Here is a 20,329-nt window from a genome sequence, read left to right as displayed (position 1 = left end):
GTTCCTACTTCTATCAGGATCACAAACATACACACAAAGAGAGAGAGAGAGCTCATTACTGTATCTCACACTGATCAGATTGATTCCTGTCGTAATAGGCTTGCAGACTCAATGATTTTGAAAATGGATGACTGTATCACAGTGACAACCATAACAATATCTCTGTTTTATAACCACCGCCTTTCAATGACCCGAAAAATTAACCAGCAAGCTCTTCTATATTTTTCTGCTTTGATGCCTCTACAATTTTTTTTTTCAGTTAAACTAAAACGTTGTTGGAAATTCACATCTTACAATAAGATTCTGTCTAAAGTAAGATTGTGTTTGATCCCACAGGAAGGCTGTGAATGTTTTTCCTTCAACTCATGAATAGACACCGACGAAATACGTTCTCATAGATCAATTTTGTCAAAGGTTAATGTTTTAGAAAGTGCAGTAATTGGGTTTCTGCCAAACACTCACGCACACACAAACTTTTTGCCAAAATGTACCCATAGTTTGGTAATTGGTCTGAGCTTTCTTAATATGATGGTAAAATAACTGCAATTTAAATCATTAATAAACTAACAACTTCCCCAAACTGATAAATCAGTGTTTTCAAAATTTTCTTTAAACTATGAAAAGACATTGTTGGACGAAAGCCTTTTGTCTTTCCCAGGTGGCAAGGCTGTGTTTCAAAGTTTAATCTTTGATTAAACTTGTTCTGCTTTTTGGGTTCTCTTTATCAAAGCTTGGCTGATTTTTCTGGGCCTTTTGTACACATCAGTTTCCTGCAGCTTGTTCATTTTTGCCTCAACTTACATGTTGCAGTAAGTTTTGCTTGTGCCCACGCACCCACCCCCACACAAAGGCATGCCAATGCACACAGATGGACAGATTTATCTTACTATACTTGTGAGAACTCATATTGACCACAAGTAATCCAAAAACCTCAATCTTTAACAGCATATCAGCGCGACATACCTTAATGCTGCAGCTCTAAGACAGCCTCATAAAGAAGCAAGGACTGGTTGTCCTCACTTTGCAAAAAAAAAAAAAAAAACAAAGTCTAATAGGTTCCCACAAAGATAGAAATCTGAGATTCTATTACACATGAACACACACTTATGAATTCTGTGCTGGTAAATAGCCTCAGAGGTCTAATTTTCAGACGTTATTGATCCAGCCACAAACCAATCTTCTTAGCAAGGCTACACCAATATTGAGGCACAGATCAGATTTCTATTACCTGCTTAATTTCCAATACAACTGTTCACTTCTGTCAAATAAATCCGTCATTCACACCTCCTGCACTGGCCTGAAATTAGAAAGCCTGCTGGAAAGCAATGAAAATACTTTTTTAGAGATTCATTTGTATTTGAATCAGTCACCAGGTCTCAACCCACTTGAACCCCTGGGAGATCTTGAAGTGATATGCTAGACAGTCCTCTCTCCACCACCATCATCAATACACCAAGTGACGGAATATGTTTTGGAAGAACGGTTTCCATTCATGGCCACATTGATATGTTACTGACCTGTTGTTACACGTTAAGTATTTAGGAATGATTAAGTCTTCCCATAATTTTTTTCAGGAGTTCTATATGGTGTAATGACAGGTCAACAATGATTGCACCTGTTTATAGCATCATCAGCACTCTAGAAGGATGTATGGCACATAATCAGGATGGGTCATGCTTAATTATACTCCCCATTGCTTGTGTTTAATTCATTCTTTTATTTACTTTGAGAAAGTAGACATAGTGGGTTGATGCACAGACTTATGGAACGATCATATACACAGTGGCTACATGCACAAGCTCGTAACACTATAATTTGCAAACCTAATCACTCTATTTACAACTCAGTATAAACTGAGTTTACTTCGCATGGTCTATACCCAAGATGTTTGCAGTATTTTTGGCAATTCTGTATTGGAGTTTAGCGTGGGCCGAATGGATGTCATGTAGTGGCAGAAAGCAGCTATGTATATTTATTGTGTGCACTCTACAATTATGAGGATCGTTTCCGCTACTTGATGCTAATTCAATACTTATACACCAAAATTCAAAAGGAAATATACTATTTTTTATTACATTTATGTGGCAGCTACAGTTACAAATTATGTTACAAATAAGGATATATATTTTTATTTTTTTTATCTTTATTTTTTATTTTTTAAAATATAATGCATGACTAAACTGATTAAACTACCCAACAGTCAAAATGGTTCTCAGCTTTTTTGACTTGTGGCACTTGAAAGTGAATCAGTATCTATTCACAACCTCTCATTACAAAGTGGGTATGTGTCTAAGCTGTGAGCAGCTCAAATATGATGTTACCTTCATATATTGTTCCATTTAAATAGTTGGTATAGATGTGAAATAATGTAATTTCTTTTATTGTTTTTTATTGTATTTTTTTTTTTATCATCCTACAACTTAGATTTTTCCTGTGACCTCACTGGGGGTTGTTGTCCTCTATAGGTTTGGAATCACTGAGCTACATAATTAAAATGCTAAAGGTATAATCCATTACTATATAGATTAAAATGTAATTCTAAGACATTGTACCTAATGATTGCTTTAACACTAATACAAATAATTGCTCTTTTTATTTTAATAATAATTTGAATAAAGAAACATTTTGTTTGTTGTACTGCAACTCTGATAAAGGTCTAAATATGTGATGTGAACATAACATGAGGTCAATAGCTGTGGTCATTTACTGGCGTATGTAACGAAATCCCAGATTGAATAGCTGCCACTGCATTACTGCACTATATCTCTCCATGTGTAAGAGTCTTTCTGTCTCTCTCTCAATCTGTTTTACACTCTCTCTTGTCCTCCTCTGCACTTCCTTCCAGGCTTTCCTCCTTTCATCTGTGTCAAGTAGCAGAAAAGGAAATTGAGAACAGTTATGCATCATTGATATTCAACAGTTCATCAAGTATTCAAACCTGTATCCATCACGCTGTTGGACACACACACACACACACACATATATCAGTGGATTGATATTGTTGAGAAGGTAGCGGACTCCAAGTTAATCTAAAGGATTGGATGAATCAGAATAAAAGGATCTGAATGAGGAATAAGAAGGGCTCCTGGAGGATAACATTACAAAAGATAGTCCACATAAATAAAGAACAGAGAATGAAAAGTGATCACGATAGAAGACCAGAGGAATAATTAAGTCTTTGATGTCAGCTATGAAATGGTTTCTGCTCCTTTTTGCTCTGTTTCCTCAGGTTGCTTATTGCTTATGCCTCTTAAACATAGCATCTTTTTGGCATTTGCCAAAGTCTGAGATCAATATACTGTACCAGCTTTGATAGTGGAAACCGGTTTGGTATTGTTTTATCATGTATCACTTTGAGTTGGTTTAGTCGCTGGGGCCTGAAATTTCATTAGGCTAATGCAAGGAGCAGCTGTTTATACGTGAATACATGAGAATATCCATTAACAGCAAAGATTAAGGATTTATGCATAATATACTAATATTCTATAATACTTCTGTGATTAGTGTGGTAGGGGCAGGATCGATAATAACTTACATTTCCTTTTATGTGCATAATGTATAATGCACCTCTGATTCTAAAAGCCTTTAAAGTGATTAGTTCCCCTTGCTGATCCTGAGCCATGTAATGATATTCTGTTGCTATCCTGACTTATCGTAATAAAGCCCCAAAATAGCCCTGTTATCTGGAGACATGTCACGGTGCAGTGGGTAAATTATGGCTGGCTAGAAGTCATTTATCTTTTTGGTAAACTTAAATTCCTCCATAAATATCAGCAGGCAAATTATCTGTTTATTTCTTCTGCCTTTAATACCTCGAAATATCACTACTCCTGCTAAATGTCTGTTTACTAACACTAGCCAGAAAAGCACATGCTCAATTCCGAACTTGTTTGTGCCTTAAAATATCAGTTTAAAGACTCAAGCCCTGAGAATTTAATGAATTATCATCATAAAGGCCAAATGAATAGAACTGCATTATTCTGCATGCAAGAGAAGGGGAATAAAATTGGCCCACAGGGCAATGCCAGCTGTGAGTGAGGGCAGTCTGCTCTGCCAGAGGCTGAATAAATTTACCTGATATTTTTCTGTCCTCAATTTGACTGAGCCAACTTCACGTTGTGGATTTGAAAATTTCCGTGTGTCTCTTGAGCTTTGAGGTAAATTTAAGTAAAACTAGCACACTCAGAAACAAGCTTTTTATTGTGAGGAGAATAAGCTGAAGACCCTTTATGACAGCTTTGCCCTTATAATGAATGAATAACTTAATACAATGAGGGACATAAAAAATTGCTAATACAACTCAATTTCTTTATCAGCACCTGCTGATTATGGTCACCAGGGGAAGGGAAAGATGTAAAAGGTGAAGAAACTGCAGAGACTCAAAGAGATAGCGACACAGCTGTTTCAGCAGCTGATGCTGTATTGCTGAGAATGACCCAGATAGAAATTTGGCTGATTTGATGTCAAGGTGGTGGTCAAAACTATTAACTTTATTGACAGTGGAGGTGAGATTTAAAATGCTCTTTGGGATATCAGGCTCTGTATGACGTGGAGTCTAGTTCTCAATGTGTGAGCCGCTTTACTTTAACATTTGACACATTTAATTTTATCAAGATAAAGAAAATTTAAAAACAGTGAAAAGTAAAAAAAAAGTCACAATCCCTGTTTAAAGCAAATTTTCAGTGCCTCTATTAAAGGGTCAATATATGCAACCTTTACTACTCAATAAAATGAAACAGCCTTAAATCTACAGTGTTTTGACAGTTAATTGGCTGCACTGATTTTGAAAAACTTACACAAAGAGTGCAAGTTTTGTGGGAATATTTTAGGCTGCACTAACCAACTTTTTACATAATCAGTTAATTAAAAGGTAATATGTAATGTAAAGTTTTTGTAATGAGACCTAAGATAATTATTTCCAACCACACAGCTCCTTTAATTGCTATATAGCATGTTAGCAACTTTTAGCTCAAGGTTTTCCGCCCTAAATCTCTGCTTTATTAGCATTGGTTCCAGCAGCAGACAGGCTTTTCTCAGAAACACATTCTTAAAAACCAACTGTACTCTACCCAATACCAAAATCAGCAACTATCTAGTGAACATATATGAGCATTTAGCTGCTTAAGAGCAAACTATGTCTCTCAGGAATTTATAAAACCTAAAACCAGGCAAAAAGGCAAATTCATTCATTCATTCATTCATTTTTGGATATGGACACAAACACACACTAATGTTATTCCATGTCTGCTGAATGCGTAAACAGGCAAATGTTCTATAACTTTAACAATAAAAAGTTGTGGTACAAGACAGCGTCACTGTGGTTGTTCCAGCTTGCTTTGCTGCTCCCATGTGACCACAAAGAAAGCATCGAACAACAGAAAATCATAATCATAATGTCATAATACCCTTTTGGATAGATATTGGAAATGAGGACAACAAACTGTATGTATCTAAGTGTTACAAAATCATTTTTTGTTGTGTGGAGAATAAAGAGATATCACTCAAACAGCTTTAATGTCACAGTGCAACTTTATGCAATAGTTGCTTTCTCTAAACCAATCATTTATAACAAAGGCTCTGCAGAAGTCCAATTATCTACTGCTGTTCTAAAATGTCTGCATGTGATTTTTTTGTTTCAGATGTTAGAACAGAATACAATGAGGGCCCACTGACCTGTGGTGTCATCCCATGACAGAGATACATAATGGGAACATTGTCAGTGTCAGGTCCCTGGTCCAGACACAGGTCGTCTCTTAGACTGTTCTTCAACTGAAAAAGGAGAGGGGGGTGGGGTTATGATGGGGGATGAGGGAGACAGGGAGAGCAAATAACTGTAAAAGACCTGATATGTTTTTAATTTTAATAAAACCCTAAGGAGACTGCTTTATGTATATATGACTCATGATTGTAGGACACTAGTTTCAATTTTACTGTTTCATGATCTGAGAAATTGCTAATTAAGTTTGAATAGCAGGTTCATATATATTTTTAAGTTTAACCTGTTAGTAGGCAGGTATTACACAACGGTTTTACATACCGTATTTTCTGGACTAAGTCTGACTTTTTTACTATCCTGGCTTGACCTGAAACTTATACACTGAAGCGACTTATATGTGTATATTTACAGTAATTATGTCGACTAGTCACTAGCATTAGATGTGACTAGAACTACAACTCCACGTGTTAGAAGTGAAAATACAGCCCAAAAGAAAGACCTATACTGCAGATTTCAAAGTGCAGTTAATAAAGTGTGCAACTGAAACAAAGTTTGCATGTTGGCATTCAGGCAACCTGAGAGAGGAGGAGGACACACTGCTTCAGCTTTTGCCTGAAGTTGGTAGAATTGTTTAGCTGACAAAAATGAATAAATTTCATAATGCACTTCTGCTTGTTGTTGTACCTGGCAATCATGCTTCATAGGCTAATTTAGACTAAAATTAATATAAGTAAAAATGTGACTTACATATGTTTTTTTCTGTTCAACAAGGCTGTTTTTGCTGAAAGCAACTTCTACTCCGGTGCAACTTATAGTCCGGAAAATACGGACATATTTTGTTTCTTTAAATTGGTTCTTCTTCTTCTTATCAGTATTATTATTACTGGCTTTTATACCTATTTCAGGAATTTCAATTTATGCAAGTATTATTTCAATTCTACACCCATAAAGTTACTAAAAAGAAATAAGATATAGGTAAACTGTGATTTCTTGAGGTATAGTAAATACAGGCTCCATATTAACCATTTTATACATCAATAACAGTGATGGCAGCCCTGAATAATCTCCTCTAGTTGTTAAAGCTAATCTTTTTTTCTATGCTTGGTATATATTTATATAGACATGTCTTCCTGTCTCTCTGTCCTTGCATCTCTGCTTCTCCCCTCTATCTGTTTTTCTCTTGCTGCCTTTACATTATTAATTACTCCATTATGACAAAGTGGTGCTCTACAGAGCTACACAGCTCCAGTTGACTAGCTAAAGTTAAGACAAATGGGACCACTGCAGGCTAATTACTGCTTGCAAGCAGAAAGTCATGCAAACACTTTAGAATAACCTTCACCTTTTTTGGCAGCTGCAGAGGAATATTTACAAAAGGAAAAACATCTTTAGTTTTTGATTAACAGCTTACTTCTTGAATTTGGATACATTAAATAAATAATTATAGACCAATAAATGTAATTTAAAAAAGGCAATCAATATATTTCAGTTTGCCATTGCCCCTTAAACATAATAAACCAATGGTTTGTTTCAAGTTAGTTCCTTTTTCTAAAAGCCTCATCTCTCTCTTTAAGAATTAAAGAAATATTATCATAAGGGCAGCACGGTGGCTGAGTGATTAGCACTGTTGCCTCACAGCAAGAAGGTCCTGGGTTTGCAACCCGGCCTTTCTGTGTGGAGTTTGCATGTTCTCCCTGTGCTTGTGTGGGTTTTCTCCAGGTACTCTGGTTTCCTCCCACAGTCCAAAAACATGTATGTCAGGTTGATTGGTGACTCTAAATTGCCCATAGGAGTGAGTGTGAGTGTGTGAGGTTGTTTGTCTCTATGTGGCCCTGTGATGGACTGGTGACCTGTCCAGGGTGTACCCCTGCCTTTCACCCAAAGAGAGCTGGGATAGGCTCCAGCAGATCCCTGTGACCCTATATAGGAATAAGCGGGTATAGAAAATGGATGGATGGTGCTGTTGACCTACAGGGTGCCAGTGGAAATTGGACTACTCTTGGTCGAAGAAGGAGAGGAGGAAGGCATGTTCATAGGCAAAGAGAGAAGAGGAAGGGCAGGAGTGTAGGACTTAGAGTAGGGACTTTGAACGTAGTGACTTTGTCAGGGAAAACTAGAGAGTTGGCTGATATGATGGAGAGAAGGTGTGATGTTGAATGTTGTCAGTGGTTATGCCCCACAGGTAGGATGTGAGTTAGAAGAGAAGGAGAAATTCTGGAGGGTGATGAATGAGGTGATTCAGGGTATCCCTAGTGGTGAGAAAGTGGTGGTTGGGGCAGAGATCAAAGGACATGTGGGTAAGGGAAACAGAGGTGAGGAGGCAGTGATGGGTAAGTTTGGTATGCAGGACAGGAATGCAGAAGGACAGATGGTGGTAGACTTCGCAAAAAGGATGGAAATGGTTGTAGTGAACATATTTTTTCAGGATGGTGGTGTGTAGGATGACTCTGGTGGTGAGGAAGATGAAGAGGACAAGGGCAGAGCAGAGGACCAAGTGGCGGAAGTGGAGTGTTGTGTGGCTTTCAGGGAGGAGCTGAAACAGGCTCTGGGAGGTCAGGAGGTTCTTCCAGATGACTGGACAGCTACAGCTAAAGTCATCAGGGAGACAGGTAGGAGGGTACTTTGTGTGTCATCTGGAAAGAGGAAAGCAGATAAGGAGACTTGATGGTGGAATGAGGAAGTTCAGGAGTGTGTTAAGAGGAAAAAGGTAGCTAAGAAGAAGTGGGACACTGAGAGGACAGTAGAGAATCAAGAGACAGGAGTACAGGGAGATGCAGCATAAGGTGAAGGTAGAGGTGGCAAAGGCCAAACAAAGGGTCTATGAGGATTTGTATGATAGGTTGGACACTAAGGTGGGAGAGGTGGATTTGTACAGGTTGACGAGGCAGAGAGACAGAGATGGGAAGGATGTGCAGCAGGTTAGGGTGATTAAGGACAGGGATGGAAATGTGTTGACAGGTGCCACAAGTGTGATGGAAAGATGGAAGGAATACTCTGAAGAGTTGATGAATGAGGAAAATATTAGAGAGCACAGAGTAGAAGAGGTGACTGTTGTGGAGCAGGAAGTAGCAAAGATCAGTAAGGATGAAGTGAGGAAGGCGTGAAGAGGATGAAGAGTGGAAAGGCAGTTGGTCCTGACGACATACTGTGGAGGTATGGAAGTGTTTAGGAGAAGTGGCAGTAGAGTTTTTGACTGGGCTACTTAACAAGATCTTGGACAGTGAGAGGATGCCTGAGGAATGGAGGAGAAGTGTACTGGTGCCCATCTTTAAGAACAAGGGAGACGTGCAGAGTTGTGGAAACTACAGAGGCATAAAGCTGATGAGCCACACAATGAAGTTATGGGAAAGAGTAGTGGAGGCTAGGCTGAGGTCAGAAATGAGCATTTGTGAGCAGCAGTATGGTTTCATGCCAAGAAAGAGAACCACAGATGCAATATTTGCTTTGAGAATGCTGATGGAGAAGTACAGAGAAGGCCAGAAGGAGCTGCATTGTGTCTTTGTAGATTTGGAAAAAGCGTATGACAGGGTGCTGAGAGAGGAGCTGTGGTTTTGTATGAGGAAGTCTGGAGTGGCAGAGGATCACCAAGGATCGGCTTTGATCCCCTTCTTGTTTGCTGTGATGATGGACAGGCTGACAGATGAGGTTAAACAGGAATATCCATGGACCATGATGTTTGCAGATGACATTGTCATCTGTAGTGAGAGTAGGGAGCAGGTGGAGGAAAATCTAAAGAGGTGGAGGTTTGCTCTGGAAAGGAGAGGAATGAAGGTTAGCCACAGTAAAACAGAGTACATGTGTGTAAATGAGAGGGACTCAAGTAGGACGGTGAGGTTACAGGGAGTAGAAGTGAAGAAGGTGGAGGATACCTAGGGTCAACACACTCCCATTGTGGAACATAGCACTGTTTTCAAAAATAGCCTCTATCAGCTTTTATCCTCATGTGTTACCTTACATGATAAAATTAAAAGTTGTATCTCTGGGCTGTTAAAAATAAATAAATTAAGCAAATTTTATTTTAGCCTAAGCAGCTAGCTCTCCCTGGCAAAGCTGGCAAAAAAACAATTGGTTAAATACAAATGCATATTTTGCATTATTATACATTGGTGAAAGGATGCTGAGGTTAGAGCTGCCAGGAAGGAGGCCTAGAGGAAGACCAAAGAGGAGGTTCTTGGATGTAGTGAAGGAGGACATGAGGATAGTTGGTGTGGGTGAGGAGGATACAGAGGATAGGGTTAAATGGAGGCAGATGATTCGCTGTGGCGACCCCTGAAGGCAGCAGCCAAAAGGAAAAGGAGAAGAAAAAGAAGACAACACCTCAACACCTTCCACTTTATTATATGCAAAATAGTTCTAACACCCCTTGTATGGTACTGCACCAAACAACAGACAGACAAAGGCAGTAACTAAATGGTGAACTTAGTGGAGCGTAACAGCTTTTTTCTTGAAAACAGTTGCTTGATTCTGCTGGAAAGGAGATAAAGAGAGCGGTGACACTGAAACAAACAGTAAACGTGCTGTAAAGCCAAAACAATGAAAAAGAAAAAAAAATTAAAAATCCAGAAGAGCTTCAAAGTTAAGGTAACAATTCAGCTTTCTGAGTCTCATGTTCTACACCTTTACTTCTGCTGCAGTGTAAACATTCTGTGGCAGCCATCTTAAGTCTGCCAGTCAAGTGACCTTCAAAAAGGGGGTGATTTGAATAGAAATGTCTGTTGATCTAATCAAGCTCTTCAGTCTGAGCCTTGCGTTGCTTTAGAATTCCCCATGAACGTTGGTAATAGACAAACAATAATTTTTAAAGATGAATATAAAAGGCTGATTGGCTGGACCACTGCTGTGTCCAGACTCGTATCAAAGTAAGCCCTAATGCTGCCATATTTTAAGTTTATAGTAGGTGAAAAGGAGGGTGGAAACTTCATTTTCCATAATTACTTAAAGATAGCATTTTTCATCTGCAGACGTTTGCCCAGTCATTGCACGTGCTGTTCAGATAGATTACAGTCCATTCATTGTATCTTACCACCAGTTTGTCTTCCTCTGCAGCCACATCACCTAATGTCCTCTGGGGGTTTCTGCACCCCTGCTAGCACCAGGGCTGGCACTTTGTACAAGTCAAGCTGAACTTTCTATTTCACATTATTTTATGTTTCTGCCACATATTATGTTGGTTTAATGATCTGATACTTTATTGATCCCCAGGGGGAATTTCTCTTTTTTCTTACCCCATCCCACACACAGATCAAAGGCCTGGCTCAGCTACTGTACAAAGTGCTAGGCCTTGGTTCTGAGTCTTGTGCCCTTGTGCAAGACTCTGAACCCAGGACTTTTAAGGACTTTGCTGTCCCAAACCACCCAGGGCTGTGGCTACCACTGCAATGCTGTAAAGTATAGGAGGTAGTCAGGGTCAGTAGTAGACATGCAAAACACATTACTTCAACACTGATTGTATTACAAACCACTGTTCTGCTTTTTCACATCTAATAAAATTTAAACATACAGTAGCAGTCAAACGTTTGGACACAATTTCCCATTCAGTTTGATGGCAGAAGAAGAAAGTATAAGCTAATCCTGATGTCAAGCGCCTGAGTTCTTGACAATGTGTGAAAATGTTGTCAGTTTGACAAATCTTCGCAAAATCTTTGTTTTTTTTTTTGCTCAGTGTTGTGTTAGCAGTGCATTTCTCAAGCTTTTGTTTTATGTTAAATAAGAGATGAATGTATAAACAGCGTTCACAGATGGTTATAACACCACAACACTTGTTGTGCTCTCTCCAACTGCCATTTCCTGTGAGAGTTTGTTTTTGTCAAATATGTAAACTTCATATCTACATCTCTCAGTTGTCACTGTGGCAACGCTGTATTCTCACACACTCAAAGCCAAGCCCCCACACATGCTCAATAGAGTCAACAAATAACTCCATTTGGCTCACACTGGGATTGAAGTGTTTATCGAACAACAAACACAAGAGGTGGCACAGAGGTGGCTTTCAGAGCTAGAGACTCAGTTGCTGCTGCCAATGTCTGAGGAGAACCATATCTGGCTCTTTTCCTCCATCATTTCAGAAATGTTTTAATTTCTTCGATGACAGACTTCAAGTTCTGCAGAGTAAGGCTGAAAGAACGAGGTCTTAAAGACGACTCAAGTCATGCCATGAGGAATTGAAAAGGTTAAAATGAAAGCAGTGTTGGAAGTAATGTGTACTTCTGTGGTTATTTTGGTGAAGTACAATTGTTCTTTCTCTATCAGCAGGAGCAGTCAGGACAGTAATGCCCTGCATTTAACAGATTACTGTCATTTTTCAATTATGCAAAATCCTCCCACAGCTGTCAGCTGAGGAGAAGAAAAGCCATGCAGAAATTAAGTGGCGTTAAAAGATTCACCCTTTCAATACCCTGCTGCTGTGATCTAAAGTACACTCTTACAACACAGAAGCATACTGTATATCACATGCTGGATGTTCAGTTAGCAGTAATGGAAAAGTTGAGGTTTCACAGCTTGAAGTACTAGGAGAGGTTATGTTTTAATGCAACCGTTCAGTCATCAGAAGGTGTTTATTAATTCAGTTTTATAGCTATTTAAATTAAGATCTGACTGAACTGAACAATTGCAGTCTATACGGTTTAGTTTTCGGTAGGAAAACACGCATAGCCCCTTCGACCTGAAAAAATTGTATTTACATAGCTTGAAGAATGTAATGAGAAAGAGCCACAGAAAAATGATCATTTGATTATTATTATATATTATTAATTATTATTATTATTAATGCTGTTGTGTTTTTGGCTGAATTATAACAAGAGAACAAAATGCATGAAAATATTTTTTAACACACCATAGTTTTTGACTGGGCTACTTACACCATTCATAACTTCTTGGTGGTTATCTGCCACAACAAAAGCATATTCATTTTTGATAAAGCCAAAGGAGTGTCTTGTTCCTATTTCATAATGAATTCAAATCCTCCTGAATACTTTAAGTTCTGCTTTGAAGAGTTTCTGATATGTGTAACAACCGTTGGGGACTGAGTGGGGAAGTGTATGGTGTTCAGACTCTTCCTTTATGTGTACTTCGACCACTTCTGTCTCCCCTGTTTCCTGTCTGCCTCTCTGCCACCACTTGTCCACAAAGAAAAAAATAAAAGTTCTGGCATCCTGAAAAAAAGAAAAAAAAATTGAACTCACCACTCCATAAGCCACTGTATCACTGTACGATCGGAGCTCGGAATAGATGTTTGAGAGGAACCAGCTGAAGGGTCGACACTGGAGCCTGGACCGCAGGGCTTTTCTCTCAGAAATGTCTCCAATGTTTATTCCTGAGTTCTGAAAAAAGAACACATCCACACATTTACTGTACACTGGGTATTTCGGTAACAACCTAGGGCAGAACAATAAATATAATAAGCTAACCAGTGTTGCAAGAAATCACCAATAAACAGTGCAGAATTCTGGGTGCTTTTTAGCACTATCATTTCCTTTGGAAGTCCGCAAGAAATGTTTAAGGAGCAATACCAGAAAGAAAGGACTTGATATCATTCAATGAAGAGAGTCTGAATGGAGCATACTTTTTGAAAAGCATTGCAAAGAATGAAAAATAAAATTAAGTAAGATTGAAATTGTGGTGAGGTAGTAAATGCAAGTATTTTCAATAGGGAAGACTTTCAGGTAAAGCATCCTCAGTCACTAGAGGCTGTTAGTTGAACTACTTCCTGACAAATCAGAAAGTAAATACATCAAAACAGAAACAGACCAATCAATTTATAGTCATAATAAATGTTAGCCAAAGCCCTGCTTTAGGTAATAATACATGCAGGCACCATTCCTAAGAAACAAAACTCAGCCAAACTGAAGAGACATAAGAGAAAGAGTGCAGACAGAAATTGGAGTGGGTAAAAGTAGGACAAGTAGAGTGCTGATTAGATTTAAGAAGTAAGCAGCAAAGAAGCTACAGAGAAAGAAAGGGAGACATAAAGAGAGTTATTAAATTATTTGCAGTGACCTGCAGGTCTACTTCTTTATTCAGTTGGATTTAGGTCTGTATGCTGTAATGAGTTATGAGGGGCAGAAGAGAAGGGAATTCGGCAATACTTGTTAAGAAAATACAGTGGATTGTGCAGTCATCATGCATTGTGATATACAGTGTAGTGTGCATGTACAAATGTTAAAAATGAAATGTTGAATGTTATTTCTTCCTCAGGCACCCCCTAGTGGTAATATCAACAGAGAAACTGTGACAGCAATGAAAAAAGCTAAATCTAGTCTCCCCACCCTCTCTATATGGAGCCATAACAATGATGGGTCAAAACCAGTGTAGAGACTGGGCTGATTTTCTCTAGGGTGTATTTGTAAAGTCAGTTGTGTGAACAGGCCAGCTAAGTTGATTCGACAGGGCGTGTTTTAGCAGCTTGGTGGTGATGATGAAAAGGGGGAAACAATGTGGAGAAAAAAACAGTGGTGGCTGTTGTTCACTTCCTGGAACTGTATGACAAGGCCCAGGAAGGGCTTTGGTGGTTGCCTAGTAATACACTAAGAGATGGAGGAAACTTTTATTTTGTTAATTGTTCAGCAAAAAAATGTAGTGCGATATGTCTGGCGTTCTGCAAACTGCAAAAAGTGTTTGATCAGAGCCTAAGGTGTCATAGTAACACACCTTTAAATCAAAACTATCTACAGTATTTATATATTAATAAACTACTTGTGCTTACAATGCAACTGATTCGCCACTGGACCTCTAAGATGGCAGTAATCACAGTTGCTAGGAGATGTGACACAGCTTCTGAATAAGCATGCACACAATTACACCCCCACAAACCCTTCCCACGGACACAGAGAACAAGCATAGCATTAAACTCCATGGTTCTGCTTACCTGCAGTGGAACATTCCAGGCCATGTAGACGTGACTCTTGTACTGATCCATCCAGACCTCAGCCACCCTCAGAGCGTTACGACGCACATGGGCTGTCAGGTTCTCTGTGTAGGGTTTGTGGGCACGTTCGATGTGGGCGATCCTGGAGCAGGGCAAGACCTCCACGCTGCCGCCACACTGCCACACCTTTGTGACACACACAAAAACGCACACAGCTGAGTGACTTCAGTGTTTTCCGAAATGAAGGTATGGATATTTTCAGCACCTGCTTGGATCATGGCAGATAAACTGGTATCCTCAAAAAAGGGAGATTATTTCCTTGACTGAGCTTGCGTGACAGAATATGAATAAAAAGATATGAGACGGTGAAGTACTGAGAATACACATCCAGGTGCTTGCTATTTTATACACCATTCTGCTGTGTCTTTACAGCATTAACTGTCAAATATGCCTACAAAGATCTAGCTAGCATCATAACAGGCCCATGAAATATGAAATTCCATGAACGCAACAGAAGCATGCGGCTCTTAGGTACTGTGTCTTTCCACAGTTCTTATTAATTATTAATTAATTAAGTTAATTTTCGCTGTATTATACTATTATTAGGATATTATAGGTATAGACTCCTGTTTATGCTTTAAACTCTTATTCTCCAAATACTTTAAATGCTTATGTAAACTGATATATTTTACTTGTATTCATCTCCTATTCTTCATCTGACTGTTCCAGTGCTTTTATCTGTCCACCTGACAGTTCACTGCTTTCATCTCTACAGCTGACACCTCCAGCTCAATCCGTCACACCGATTTTAAACTTTTCACTGGTCAACTACTGCAGTTTTTACTCAGCTTGTACCTTTAGATTAACACTTCAGTTCCACTCATAGCTTATACTTACTGACACTTCTTTCAGTGTTTTAACTAGTCCAGATGTTTGACATTTTCATCACCAAGCACATGTAAATGTTCTTGTAATCAGTTGTCAGTTGTTAATCAACTGCTGACTTTGCCACGGTAACACACGTTCGTGACTTTTATGAAATAAACCTGTGCTAATTTCCATGATACCACTGCTTGAAATTCTGCAGTCGGCACTTTAGGGGTTCAGTGTTCTCACCAAAGAAGCGCTGGAGAATGCTGATTTGAATAGAAATGCCTGTTCTTTCTATTCTAGTCTTGCACTTTGTTTGTGTGTTTGCACTTTAATCCCCCCTGCCAGCCAGCCTCCTTCTCTGTATCCTTCCAAAGCAAAGAGCTACCGCAGAGCAGCAGTACAACAGTAGGGCTGCCTTAGTGCCCAGGCAGGGGCACAAACTGGAGCCAAATTCGAAGATAATACATGCTTCTCTCTGAAATACCTTTATGTTCTTTATAAAGGATTTACAACATGGAGTTGGTGTATAAGGAGCTATTCTTCAAGTATAACAAGCTAAGTCCGAGTGTGTCTGTTTGTCGACCGAGATAGAGACGGACACAAGAAAAAAGAGGACAGTGAAAAGAAAGAGAAGGAAGAGAGATTCGGAAAGAGTGAAACACAGAGACACAGAGGGGGAATGGATAAAAGAGATGAGAGACAAAGTAGGAAGTAGCCTAGGAGATAAAGGAAAGGAAATACAGGGGGAGAGACAATAACAGAGATCATCACTATGCTGTCGAGTAGTTGCAGTTCCATGTGTATGCATGTAGAACTGGTGTCTGGATGATTTTTGTCACCAAGACAAAACATGGCACATTTACATCCCTAACTGTCTCAGAGTCTGTTGTGGATCAAAGCTCACTCATGGAGAAGCGGAATGCATTAACAAATTAAGTTGTGAATTATAAACCATGCAGAGGAGGGCCACCTACTGTGATAAAAAAAAAAAAAAAATTGGCCTGAGACAATGAGCATTAAATTTGCACAATATTACAGCACGGCACAGATGAAGCTTCATAAATCTTGAAGAGTGTGCAGGCTAGAGATATGGAGCACCTGCACAGAAACTGGGAAGAATCACTTTGCTGATAACAAAGAGATGCCTGTGTTTGGTATGAAGGAAACAGAAATAGAATACAGTGGCTGTTTTCTGACTTAAACCTTAGGTTGAACTTAACACATGAGGAAGTAGTTTGAAGAAGAGCAGTGCCCTTGAGACGTGCGCGCAGAACTGATTCTGTCAAAAGCATCTTTGCTGATTTACATAAACATTGATCAGAAATGGGGGGGGGGGTCTGCTGTCTGCTACTTTAGCAAAAATGTTAATATTTACTTTTTCTTGCTCTACTTAATGTGTTTCTAGTTCAAATAATTGGCGATGATGTGTTTGTGTGTGTCTAGGTGGGCTTGTTGGGGCTGTATTCAAAGTCAGTTTCTGACTGAATGGTGTAAAACACACACACACACACATACACACACACACACACACTTCTGTTGCTTTCCAAACATTTAGACAGAGAATGGCAAACCCGACCAGCTCCAGCCATGAACCAGCCCCCAACCACACAAGCTCAACAGTAGCTCTCCAGGTTCATTTCAGTGCAGCGTGTGTTGTCAAAGCCGCAGAGGGCAGCTGATTCGCAGCACGTGTGACTCCTGGCCTTCTTTCAGTGGATAGGCTAAAGTGTAATGTGGGCAGAGCAGCTGGCAGCTGTGGGGAGCATCTGGTGTAGGTCAGAAAAACATGGACTACCGGGGTCGTGGTGATGATGGTAACACCTCCTCCCACAGACAGACTGGCTGTTCGTGGTCTCCTAGCCTAATGCTTCACTGAATACACAAGCCAAGACTCCCCTGTGCTGATGTCAACAGGTGCCCAAACAATTTGTGTCTACAGCAGGACCATAAACTTAAAATATTTTAATGCCAAAGAGTTCTTCAACACAGTATAACCTCTCTGAGGGTTGCAGAAAAACCTCTTGGTCAGTAGTGCACTGTGAGGAGCTGTGAAGATTGAAGATTTCAGAAGTCCAATTTCTGACTAGTGTAATACAAGATGATAGAGGTTTGATATTCAAGCCCCACACGGAAAAAGTCAAGGCTGAGCCCTGCACAAAAGGTTTTTATGAAAAACAAAAAAAAAAAACTGCCAATGACCCCAACCTAGTCATATTGACTGTTTGGCAGATTTGGTGTGCTATCATTCCTATTATTATTATACTTTGCTTGTCTGAGCTTAAGCTGAACTCAGCCAGTTCCTGTAGTCACTGCAACATGACTGACCTAATTAACTAATTACTATTATTTACTAACCTTTTCATAGCATTGTCTGGTATGGAGTAAAGTCTCACTGCACATTCTGAAAGTGTTTTGCAAAATTTAAAAAGGTACCCCCAAAACAACACAAACATGAGACATCAGAGGTGTTTGAGGGCTACTAAGGCTTTCATGTATTTAATCCAGAGAAGCAGGCTGATAAATTTAGGAATAGCTGAAGTAGGATCTTAGGCCTATTGATTTATTTATTTTCCTGAGCTACTATAGCTCAAATGAAACCATAAAGCTCACAGTGAAACTGGGTGCCTTGACTTATCATTACAATTGTATATAGAAGCTAAGTTCACAAATTAAGGATGGTGGATGTCTGTGAACATTTTAATTCACTGCAAGTGCACAGATGTACAGGGACAAGGAAGACTGGTGGTGCAGTGTCTTTCAGAGTCAGTGTTAATTGTTACATTTCACGCTGCTCCACAAATGCTTAAAACACGCTGCTGGTGTGGTTGACTTTATATGCATGACCAAATCATTTACTGAAAAGCAGCAGGATGGAAATGAAATGATCTACATTATTCAAGAGCCATTCTTCTGCTAAGAGGTAATACAGAACGTCAAGTCAGGATAGGTCCAGACTCCCTGTCATATTACTTTATTATCCCCTAACTGTTCTGGTAAGGCTCAAACCTAAGTTACTACATGTCTATTTATGGGTAGTTATAACAAACATCAGATATTAAGGTATTGAAAACTGTGCAAAGTGTAAAACTAAATCTAACATGCCTGTTCAAAGTCAGAGAAGAACTAGTATATGATGGTATGATGGACTAGGATAATGTTTTTCATCAACAACATGTCTAAATAGCTACCATTTCTCTTAGCAGAATTATTATTTAGAAAGCAAGAAAGTATGAAATGTGTTTCATTCTCCTTTGGATTAATTTGGACCATCTAGCTTCATGTCTGTCTACGTCATATTTTGTTTATCGATCACCACCCACATGAATTTCTTTTATTGGAGAGAATTGTAGGAACAGAATAGGGGGAAGTTGGTGTGGTGCAGCAACAGCTATAACACTATACACTGGGACACAATAGGTGTAAAGTTAATGACAGCGTAGCTGCATTGCAGTGTGTTTCTCTCTTTCAGGAGAGAGGACACAGCACAATCATCACCCAACTGTTTCTCCTTTAGCTATCATTGATTGTCCACAGCTGGTCGATAAATCCGAACCTGACATGGTCAAGCCTGAGAGAATTATACATTTTGTGTGTATTCTTTAGAGTCTTAACCCACCAGCCTGGCTCAGCATCAGTTAGGTCCAGGCTAAAAGGCTGACCCATGCTTTTCTGACAATACACTGTAAGGCTGGATTCACATACACTTTTACTACATGAAAAAACACACACTTTCTTATTCAACTGCAGTTATGGAACAAGTGTGCCACCTATGTGGGTATTACACATCACTGTGCTTCGTCTTGGAGTCTTTAAACACACACTTCAAAGACAAATCTGTCCCTCCAACTGGACATACTGGATTGTATTTCATTGTCTCACCAGTACATGAAACATCACACTCCCACCAGCACCGCTCCTGGTGTTTTTTCATGCCTGCCAAATGTCTGTGTGAATCCAGCCTAAATCACTCCTGCTGTGCCTCAGTCAACAGTATTTCCTGAATGTCTCCTGTATTTGTTTAGCTGCATCCTCAAAAGAGCAGCGCACTTGCGACTCCATGTCTCTGGACATCTGATTAGAGATAAAACCCATGCAGTAATTGCTGGCATTAAAACAACAGTTTAACCTACTGAACATTATATACAACCTGTTAATTTGAAATACTGACAGAAACAACAGCAGAAATAATAGAGAAGTTACATTTATCAAAATGGAATAAATGGTGAGTAATCTCATTCTATTTCACAGAAAAAGTATTTCAAATATAATTTCACTGCATTGTTATTATCTGCAGCATCATTAGTTATGAGCTCAGTTTGCTTGAGTCAGACTGAATGAATAATATGAATGACCTGATAAAGGCCCCATTCTGTCAAATGAAAGGTCATTCTCCTGTTTCTGTATGCTGGCCAAGTCTGCTATTCAGAATAATTCAATTTGGACAGTGATAATGACTGATATGTGGGACTCACATTGACATGTTGACATTTTTACTGTATGAAGAAATGCTGGGGGTGTGATACGCTTACATATGGTTGTCATGGATGTGGAGCTCAAAAAATACAAGTTCTCAAGCTGACTCACCCTGATGCCAAGCTCCACGTTTTCTCCACCGTAAATTTCCATGCCTTCATCTAGCAGACCAATCTCCTCAAAGTACTTCCTGTCAACCACAAAGCAGCCAATCAGAGCGGGGCTCCTGAAATACAGGGAGAACAGTGTGATAAGAGCCAGGTCAGACAAAATAAAGTGATGAGAAAATGTTTTGTTTTAAGCACAATGCATAGCATTTAGTGGCATTAAATGCTAAATATTCTTCAAGGGACAGTCACAAGAGGAGATTCTAACTTGCATTTAGCCCCTCACTAGGACCCTGA

General features: G+C 39.3%; 1 protein-coding gene across 3 annotated transcripts in view; it reads right to left on the bottom strand.

The window, feature by feature from the left end:
- The window catches only part of LOC113133519 (polypeptide N-acetylgalactosaminyltransferase 18-like), a 121,956-nt gene that overhangs the window by 15,467 nt on the left and 86,160 nt on the right, over positions 1-20,329 (bottom strand). For 2 of the 3 annotated variants that reach the window (XM_026312374.1, XM_026312375.1), the window contains exons 6-9: positions 20,037-20,151; positions 14,580-14,765; positions 12,898-13,035; positions 5,674-5,769 (exon numbers count right to left, since the gene is read on the bottom strand). In XM_026312374.1, the coding sequence (XP_026168159.1) occupies positions 5,674-5,769; positions 12,898-13,035; positions 14,580-14,765; positions 20,037-20,151 (535 nt within the window). Of the gene's footprint in view, positions 1-2,774; positions 2,862-5,673; positions 5,770-12,897; positions 13,036-14,579; positions 14,766-20,036; positions 20,152-20,329 lie in introns of those variants that run through there. The other variant, XM_026312376.1, reaches the window with a different exon arrangement.

This window comes from Mastacembelus armatus, chromosome 6 (assembly GCF_900324485.2).
Source record: "Mastacembelus armatus chromosome 6, fMasArm1.2, whole genome shotgun sequence".
Classification (NCBI taxonomy): domain Eukaryota; kingdom Metazoa; phylum Chordata; class Actinopteri; order Synbranchiformes; family Mastacembelidae; genus Mastacembelus; species Mastacembelus armatus.
The sequence above is the reverse complement of the archived record's forward strand: the minus strand, read 5'-3'. Positions and strand labels throughout refer to the sequence as shown.